We start from the raw sequence: 10,521 nt of genomic DNA, 5'->3' as shown, positions 1-10,521 counted from the left end.
CATTTGTGACATATTTCTTACATACTGTATTTAACCCCCCAAATACACAAACAATACCAACTATACAGTATTATCATATATTATAGAGTTGTATATTTACCCAGTGTTAAATGTAGGCTAAAAGTTTTTATTGACAAAAGCAGGAAAGTCTTTATTGGGCTTGCGAGGACGAAAATTACTTTTTAATTACTACATTTAATTTGATTAGCATATTACGTAACATGACTGCATTAACAACACACACAAGACAAGGTTTTCTTGGTTTAAATTATACACACACAACAAATAAGAATGCAAATAATGCAATAATAATTATACAAAATTATATCGCATTTACTATTGCAGAAATATTACAGTGTGGCAAACAGACACATCTGTGTCGTTCTGAGTGACGTCAGGCGCTGAACCGGAAGCTGTTCAGTTGTAATCGCGGCTGCGTGTGAATGTGATAGTGGGTTCGGGCGATGCACTGACAGCTGAACGACACAGGTTACCAGCGACGGGCGGAAATGGAATAATCTATTGATGCATGCACATACACACTTGTACAAACATGATCTAGTTCGGTTTGCGTGGATTATGTGTTGATTTAATGTATCAGACGGGGAGTCGTGATACAAACAGCGCTGATCGGTGGATTTAAATAGGGGTTTATTGCATTTAAATGGCTTTACATGAGCATATCAGTCTGCTCCGCTCACGGGAATGATCTTCTAGCGGATCGCGAAGTCTGTGTTTAATACCGTCATCCGCAGCAGTTACGCCACACCATCATCATCATCATCATCATCATCATCATCATCTGCATCATCTGTCGGTTGGGCTCCGTCGATCAGTGGGTGGATATTTCTCTCCGTTAATATCTCCAGACACCGGGAATCATGGGGAACAGCACCTCATGCTGCGTGTCGTCTAGCCCGAAGCTCCGGAGGAACGCGCACTCGAGGCTGGAGCCATACCGGCCCGAACCGGAGCTGAGTCGAGAGGACACGGGCTGCAACCTCCAGCACATCAGCGACAGAGAGAACATAGACGGTGGGTGTGCTGCAGACACACACACACACACACACACACACACACACACACACACACACACACACACACTTGAAAGAAGATCAGAGCTATTGATTGAGTTCACTGCATTAATGCATTAATAGTGGAAAAGGCACATGATCATACTGAAGGTGGCAAAAGTGCTGTTTTTGGACATGACACACTATTTTTTGAAGCATATTGGAGTACCATGTAAAATACCATGGTACACATTTATCAATATGGTAATCAATCAGTGGTATGTATCAAAAAAATGTATCTTTTTTTTTTTTTTTTTTTTAAATACACATATCCTGTGATAGAACAATTACATTCTTTAAAGTACATTTTAAAATATCATGACACTAGAATATGACCATGGTAATCTTTCAGTACCAAGTGTATATCAAAGCACCATGGAAATGGAAGGTTTTTTTTTTTTTTTTTTTTTTTTGGACATATACCATGGTAATCTTTAAAGAAACTTGAAATTATCATGTAAATATTATGCTACGTGAATATGAATATGGAAGTCATTCAGTGCCATGATGTACTGTATATCAATGCATCATGGTAATACCAAAGTATTTTTTTTTTTTTATTTATTTATTTTTTTTAAGTATCTTGTAACATCTAATTATGCATTAATCAGGACTATGGTGTCAATTGTATGGTTTTATCAATGAAACCACGACTTTTCCATGGTACCACCACAGCACTTTGTAAAATTATCTCATCATTTACTCCTCTCATGCCATCCCAGATGTGTATGACTTTCTTTCTTCTGCAGAACACAAATAAAGATTTTTAGAAGAATATTTCAGCTCTGTAGGTCCATACAATGCAAGTGAATGGTGATTGGAACTTTGTAACCTCAAAAATGACATAAAGACAGCATAAAAGTAATCCATATGACTCCAGTGGTTAAATCAATATCTTCTGAAGCAATATGATAGGTGTGGGTGAGAAACAGATCAATATTTAAGTAATTGTTTACAATAAATCTCCACTTTCACTTCCACATTCTACTTCTTTTGTTTTTGGCGATATTAATTCTTTGTGCATATCGCCACCTACTGGGTAGGGAGGATAATTTAAAGTAAAAAAGGACTTAAATGTTAATCTTTTTTCTCAAACACACCTATCATATCGCTTCTGAAGACATTGATTTAACCACTGGAGATATATGGATAATTTTTATGCTGCCTTTATGTGCATTTTGAAGCTGCAAAGTTCTGGTCACCATTCACTTGCATTGTATGGACATACAGAGCTGAGCAATTCTTCTAAAAAGCTTTGTTTGTGTTTAGCAGAAGAAAGAAAGTCATTCAGATTTGGGATGGCATAGCCCTCCACATACAACATAATTTGCAGAGATTTACTTACTCATCTCACTATGATGGCAATCTTTGATTCCTAGTGTGGATCTAAAGTGTGTGGTTAAATGTGTGAAGTTTAAAGTTTACCGTGTCTGGTTTGGCAGTAGATCTGATCGCTGGTGTGCAGATAATGCAGCCTTTGCATTGGGCATCTGTTAAAGTGAAGCGTAAAACCAGCTATGTGTTGTAAAGGAATTTAACATTGAGAGAGAGAGAGAGAGAGTAGATTTCACTGATTTCTTATCATATACTGTATATATCAACATATTTTTGAAAGTTATTTATTTATTTTTCATATTTAATTTTAACCCATTGAGCCACACAACCACTACAATTTTTGAGTAATTGCCAGTGTGTTGCTGTGCATTTACAAGGTGTTCTGGGTGATTTTTAACATACTGCTATGCATTTGCTGTAGTGTTCTGGGTGCTTGCTAGCACATTGCTCAGTAGTTGCTAGGGTGTTCTAGGTGGTTGCTTACTGACCAAGTCAAAAAAGCCCACCCTCAAGTCTCTGATACTCTATGTCCCTAAATATGGCCCAGATTCTTAATTCATGTAAGTCTATGGCAAAAAGTACATGCATACATATTTGGGCTTAGGTGTTTGCTCATATCCTTAACCCACACTAAATATAAGCAATAATAATAATAATAATAAAGCTTGTCTTAGAAAGCACTACTAATAAAGATATCTTGAGACAGGAAATATTTCATTTAGACTAGAGCTGTGTCCCAAATGATGCTCTATCTTTACACTGTGCACTTACTAAACACTATGCACTTGGCCATCTAGTATATGAATTTTCAGAGTGTAGTATCGTGTCAGATGGAACACTAGCAATTTTTTACACGGAAGCATTCGGCATTTTTTAGCTGTTGGAAATGACGTTTCAATTACGATGTGTCACCGGTAGCTTTAGAATATTAGCCAACTTCAGTCTGACACTTACACTCAACAACCACTTTATTAGGTATACCTATACAACAACTTATTTATGCGATAAGCTTATCAGCCAATCGTGTGACAGCAGTGCAGTGCATAAAATCATGCAGATATGGTTCAGGATCTTCAGTTAATGTTCACATTAGCCATCAGTATGTGGAAAAATGGAATCTCAGTGATTTCGACCGTGGCATGATTGGGGTGGGTGATATGACCAAAATCTTATATCACAATTTCACTAATTTTATTTCACGATAACGATATAAACTTTTCAGCAAACTTAACATGTGTAAATATTTGTATGAACATAAAAAAATTCAACAACTAAGACATAAACTGAACAAGTTTCACAGAAGTTTCATGTGACTAACAGAAATGGAATAATGTGTCCCTGAACAAAGGGGGGGTCAAAATCAAAAGTAACAGTCAGTATCTGGTGTGGCCACTAGCTGCATTAAGTACTGCAGTGCATCTCCTCCTCATGGACTGCACCAGATTTGCCAGTTCTCGCTGTGAGATGTTACCCCACTCCTCCACCAAGGCACTTGCAAGTTCCCGGACATTTCTGGGGGGAATGGCCCTAGTCCTCACCCTCCAATCCAACAGGTCCCAGACGTGCTCAATGGGATTGAGATCCGGGCTCTTCGCTGGCCATGGCAGAACACTGACATTCCTGTCTTGCTGGAAATCATGCACAGAACGAGCAGTATGGCTGGTGGCATTGTCATGCTGGAGGGTCATAACAGGATGAGCCTGTAGGAAGGGTATCACATGAGGGAGGAGGATGTCTTCCCTGTAATGCACAGCATTGAGATTGCCTGCAATGACAACAAGCTCAGTCTGATGATGCTGTGACACACCGCCCCAGACCATGACGGACCCTCCACCTCCAAATCGATCCCGCTCCAGAGTACAGGCCTCGGTGTAACACTCATTCCTTCGACAATAAACGCGAGTCCGACCATCGCCCCTGGTGAGACAAAACTGCGACTCGTCAGTGAAGAGCACTTTTTGCCAGTCCTGTCTGGTGCAGCGAAGGTGGGTTTGTGCGAATAGGCGACATTGTTGCCGGTGATGTCTGGTAAGGACCTGCCTTACAACAGGCCTACAAGCCCTCAGTCCAGCCTATCTCAGCCTATTGCGGACAGTCTGAGCACTGATGGAGGGATCGTGCGTTCCTGGTGTAACTCGGGCAGTTGTTGTTGCCATCCTGTACCTGTCCCGCAGGTGTGATGTTCGGATGTACCGATCCTGTGCTGGTGTTGTTACACGTGGTCTGCCACTGCGACAACGATCAGCTGTCCTTCCTGTCTCCCTGTAGCGCTGTCTTAGGCATCTCACAGTACAGACATTGCAATTTATTGCCCTGGCCACATCTGCAGTCCTCATGCCTCCATGCAGCATGCCTAAGGCACGTTCACGCAGATGAGCAGGGACCCTGGGCATCTTTCTTTTGGTGTTTTTCAGAGTCAGTAGAAAAGTCTCTTTAGTGTCCTAAGTTTTTATAACTGTGACCTTAATTGCCTACTGTCTGTAAGCTGTTAGTGTCTTAACGACCGTTCCACAGGTGCATGTTCATTAATATTTTATGGTTCATTGAACAAGCATGGAAAACATTGTTTAAACCCTTTACAATAAAGATCTCTAAAGTTATTTATATTTTTACAAAATTATCTTTAAAATACAGTTTCCTGAAAAAGGGACATTTCTTTTTTTGCTGAGTTTATATCATGATACATAGTTATATTTTTCAAAAAAAAAATTTTTTTTTTTTTTACTAAAAATTAGATTATAAATGAAATAAATATATTGTAATGCCTATTTTTGAAACATCCAGTCATTTAATTAAATACTTGTAAATGAAAACTACTTGCTCTTATATCGTTTTCTCTTTATTTGGAACTTTACAAATATAGAGAGAAAAAAAAATGTGGTAATCAACTCTACCACAATGCTAAATTTCAAATTTCAGTCTTTTCTCAGTCTCACGTGAAGCCACCCCACCTTCCTTCTCCATTTTTCCAACAGAATGTGTACTGCGTACGTGTTACATGAATACAATGAGGTGCACATTTCTTACCACGCGGTGGCGATTTTGCAATCCAAAATGTATACCGGTTGGCAAATTTCTACCGGTTTATAATGTCTAACGGTATATCGCCCACCCCTAGGCATGATTGTTGGTGCCAGACGGGCTGGTTTGAGTATTTCTGTAACTGCTGATCTGGGATTTTCAGGCACAACGGTCTCTAGAGTTTACTTAGAATGGTGCCAGAAAAAGAAAAAAACATCCAGCGAGCGGCAGTTCTGTGGACAGAAATGGCTTGTTAAAAACAGAGGTCAGAGGAGAATGGCCAGACTGGTCCAAGCTGACAGGAACGTGATTAACCAAAATAAACACACATTACAACAGTGTTATGCAGAAAAGCATTTCTGAATGTACAACACTTCGAACATTGAGGCGGATGGGCTATAGCAGCAGATGACCCCTCTGGGTACCACTACTGTCAGCTAAGAACAGGAAACTGAGGCTGCAGTGGGCAAAGGCTCACCAGAACTGGACAGAAGACAATTGGAAAAACATCGTCTGGTCTGACGAATCTTGATTTTTGTTGTCTCATGTAGATGGTAGGGTCAGAATTTGGCATAAACAACATTAATCCATGGATCCATCCTGCCTTGTGTCAACGGTTCAGGCTGGAAGTGGTGGTGTAATGATGTGGGGAATGTTTTCTTGGCACACATTAGGCACCTTAATACCAATTGAGCATTGTTTAAAAAATACCACAGCCTACCTGGACATTGTTGCTGACCATGTGCATCCCTTTATGACCACGGTCTACCCATCTTCCAATGGCTACTTCCAGCAGGATAACGCGCCATGCCACAAAGCACTCGTCATCTCAGACTGGTTCCAGGAACATGAAAATTTGTTCAGTGTACTCCAGTGGCCTCCACAGTCACCAGATTTCAATCCAACTGAGCACCTTTGGGGTGTGGTGGAACGGGACATATGCTACATGAATGTGCAGCCAACAAATCTGCAGCAACTGCGTGATACTGTCAGGTCAGGGTGGAGCAGAATCTCTAAGGAATGTTTCCAGCACCTTGTTGAATCCATGCCATGGAGAATTCAGGCCTATTCTTGGGGCAAAAGGGGTCCTACCCAGTATTAGAGTGGTGTACCTGATAAAGTTGTCACTGATTGTATTTCTCAAATAGTTCTCCATGATATTCACATACTATACCTTTTAAGAAATGGTACAGCGCTCAACTCATATTTGTAAGGTGCTGTCTTCACAGAAGTTTCGCTAGTTGACACATTCACCATTAATGACAATTGTTTTGTGAGGCCAGCATCGCTACCCAAGGCCACCCATTCCGCTATGTAGGGTAAGCACTGAAGTGCATGAAGTTTCCAACTTTCCACACACCGTTTTTGTTGTTGTTGTTGTTGTTGTTGAAGAAGTACATCATCCAGGTACTTGTAGTGCTCTTTATTTCATTGCATTTTCGATGTGAACACTACTCCGACTACTTGCACAATAGAATGGTGCAGAAGTATGGAATTTTGGATGCAGCTTACCATTTATTTAGTAATAAATATATAAAGTAATACCCTTATCACCGCAAATTAGGGATGTTAATGATTAATCAAAAATCGATTAATTGCCATTAATAGTTTGATCGATTAAGCTTATCGATCATCGATTAATTAATTTCAGGACAGATGCACAGTAATCTTGACTGCAGACGTTGATAAGGCTGTCTATACAGTCACTCGCCGCTAGAGGGCGCTTGCCGGCTGCACGTCATTTTCCTATTCACAGAAGAAGAGCCAATGCACAGATCAGAGAGATGAACCGGGCTTAATGTAAACAATGTTGGAGCGTTTCTCTATAAATTAACATTAATCTTTTCTGCACATGCCATGATTGTGTGTTAAAATACAACATGAAAACAAGCACTGTTGATCTCTTCATTTCATCCCAACCAGCAATTACTTCAGCGATTGCCGGGAAAGCATGAAGGTATATTCAGCTGACATCACATTATCACCAGAGAAGCAGTAGCTTATGTTATGTATTGTTTACGCAGCGTGTGATGATTTGATTTAATTTCTAATAAAAAAAAAATAAGTCCAAAGATCCGAAATATCCCACGATCGATAATGAAAATGTCTGAAAATTGACTTCCCTACCGTAAACTGATCATCTTCATTATCTTACTAAACCTGTGATCTAAATTTGTCTCAAGTACTCTTCAGAGGATGCCTGACCCCTTTAAATGTACTTACAGAAACACACCCATCCCTAAGTCCAAACACATTTCTTGTACACACTTATGACACTACACATTGAGGAAGTCCAGCATTTCATCATATCTAGCCCACCCATCACAGTTCAACTTTTCTGCCATGAGATGAGAGGGGTGTGTAGGGTAAAGATCATCTCCTGATCGCAGGATCACTGTGTGCCATTCTCCTTAAATAGGAAAGAGCTGTACTGTGATTAACACAGCCCATTGTAATTTAGACTGCTGCGTGAATCAGCTTTATCCCACAGACTAAATCTGTGTCAGACTTTTAGTTTCACATTATTTCATGAATGAAAAGCTGCTTCATGGTTATTGTAAGGCAATAAAATGTAATGATTTTTCCCTGTTGTTATGAGATAATTTAATATTCAATACTCTTTGTATGGAATATATTGTATTAATATAGGAAAATTATGTAATGCTGTATGATAAAACATTACTTGCACTTAACCTACAGTAACCTATGATAATGCCTCTTCATCTCACTCAGTGCCTTTTCCAACAATATTTAAAATTGGGGAGGTGAGCTAGGTGAGGAACAGTCTTAGTCTCAGGTCCACAGACTGCCCACAGTCTGTTCACAGACAGTCTGATGCACATTGTCCTCACAACTGGAAAGCACTGGTTGAAATTCCAGTCTGATTTGCCAGCATTACTCAACTTCCATTTCCCTGGTTAGTGGCATCGCATCATTGAATCACTGAATTGGTATTCAGAGTTTTGTTTGAGGCACTTAGCAGCAAGAGAACTAGATATCCACAAGCTTTGGCATGTGCCGCTCATGGCGGTCTATTATTTTGGTGTAATCAATATCAGATAAACCCATCCCTAAATGGCATGCAAAAACAAAACAAACTGTGGTTGGCCACATAAAGTCTGGTCCATGTTGCAGCTTATACTGGCTCGATTTCTCGCCGCAGTGAAGATTTTGAACAGAAACATTGGATTCTTATGGAGCCTTTCACACCACAAGTGAGCATTTGCGTGTCGACAACTGAGGTTTTGTTCTACTGTGAGTGTCGTGTTTTTTCTTTGCCTCACGATGAAACTCACCAACCAATAACATTGTAGGAGCAGCTTGTAGAGAAATCTGTTTTCTTTGATTTTTCTTTTTTGACAGGCTCGCAAGAAAGCTTCCAGTCTTTCGTACTGATTCCATAGTTGTTTTGCAGATATACGTAATTCTTTTTCTCATTCGTGATTGTCGGACCAGCTGAAAGGTGCCCACTTACTGTACCAGTGAAAAATTGATTGTTGGTTTAGCACCTAATGTAAAGGTGTGAATGTGCTAGCGGTGAGTATAAATGTGCTAGCGGTGAGTATAAAGTCTGGTCCATGTTTTTGTTGTGAAGAGGCAATTTTTTGGCAATTCGCCTCACTTTTTCATGTTGTACTCTGTGTGAATTGGGCCTTTAAACGATTGCATTGTGTTGTATGAATTTTGTATGCCATTATCGGATTATGCAGTCTTTAGTATTGGACAGTTATGATATACAAAAAAATTTGAATTGAAATCATGTATTATAGCGTTCTGGAACACATGCAGTGGTGTTTTATACTGAACAAAAGGAAGAGAAAAGAGTTTGAAGTACACGTCTCAAGAGTTAACATGATTATATTATTATATACTGTAGTTTGAGTTTTGAAGAAAACTATAAAATCCTTGAAACCTTCCTACACTTGTCCTCAACTGTGAGATTAGTTTACCATTTACACCTTTCTACATGCTTTCCACAGCATGTCATCGGACCATTCGTTCAACTAATTCTTCACCACTTTTACTGTGTTGAGACACCAGCCCAGTGCAATGTGACTGCAGCATGATTGAGAGTGCAGTACAGTAGGGTATTTGTTTGTGTGTGTGCGCATGCACATGTGCATTGCCTCAGGGTTGTGCTTAAAACTGTGACTCCCTCATACAAATGTGTGACTTGTGTGAAGTCAACCATCAGGTCAGCTGACTGTAGGCCCTGAAACATCCAGAAAACCTCACATTTCATTTTACCAAGTCAATCTTGACTCCTGTCGCCTTCTCTACCTTCTCCACTACTTTACTCCAATTCCCCTCCCATCAATGTATTATATGACATTTAAACTCCTGCCATTCAGCTCCTGTTGTAATCTCAATAAGCTTGGAGTTCTCATCCTATAAGGATCTCCATACTTCTGAAGTTCTCCTCCTGTCTTTGGCCCTGTTTACACCTGCTATTAAGATGCATTTTGGCTGAACCTATAAAAATTGGACAGGCGTAACATCACAGTTTACACCTGGTCACAATATGCGTCTCTTTTGACCACTTGTGTTCAGATTTCAAAGGGAGGGTCTCTGATTTCATAGTCCAGGTGTAAACAGGACCATTATCTCCTCCTGTCAGTATCTCCATATCTTGTAGTTCTCCTCCTCCTAGGATCTCCATACTACTTGAGTTCTCCTGTGAGCATTTCCTTATTCTTGGAGTTCTCCTCCTGTCATAATCTCATTATTCCTGGGGTTCTCTTTCCGTCGGTGTCTCCATACCCCAGAGTTCTCCTCCTGTAAGTGTCTCCATACTACTTGAGTTCTCCCATGAGTGTCTCCTTATTCTTGGAGTTCTCCTACCATCAATATCTTCTTATTCCTGGAATTCTCCTCCCGTCAGTATCTCCTTATTCCTGGAGTTCTCCTCCTGTCTGTATCTCCTTATTCCTGGAGTTTTCTTTTCTTTAGTATCTACATACTCCTGGAGTTCTCCTCTGCACACTTTCTCCATAGCACTGGGTTCCAAAGGCTCTTTTTACTTGTTTCAACATTAGCACTAGATATGAAAATATCTGAAAAGAATTCAACAGAAAAATAAAAATGGATGTTT

The 10,521-nt window shown here is 40.0% G+C and overlaps 1 protein-coding gene across 3 annotated transcripts in view; it reads left to right on the top strand.

Moving 5' to 3' along the window:
- Positions 1–277: 277 nt before the first annotated feature.
- Positions 278–10,521, top strand: part of LOC127434685 (cyclin-Y-like) — a 95,135-nt gene continuing 84,891 nt past the window's right edge. For all 3 annotated transcript variants that reach the window (XR_007896074.1, XM_051687597.1, XM_051687596.1), the window contains exon 1: positions 278–1,035. Coding sequence is in view for 2 of the 3 variants with exons in the window: in XM_051687597.1 (XP_051543557.1) it covers positions 882–1,035 (154 nt within the window). In the remaining variant the exon portion in view is untranslated. The remainder of the gene's footprint in view (positions 1,036–10,521) is intronic.

This window comes from Myxocyprinus asiaticus, chromosome 44 (genome assembly GCF_019703515.2).
Source record: "Myxocyprinus asiaticus isolate MX2 ecotype Aquarium Trade chromosome 44, UBuf_Myxa_2, whole genome shotgun sequence".
Lineage (NCBI taxonomy): Eukaryota > Metazoa > Chordata > Actinopteri > Cypriniformes > Catostomidae > Myxocyprinus > Myxocyprinus asiaticus.
The sequence above is the reverse complement of the archived record's forward strand: the minus strand, read 5'-3'. Positions and strand labels throughout refer to the sequence as shown.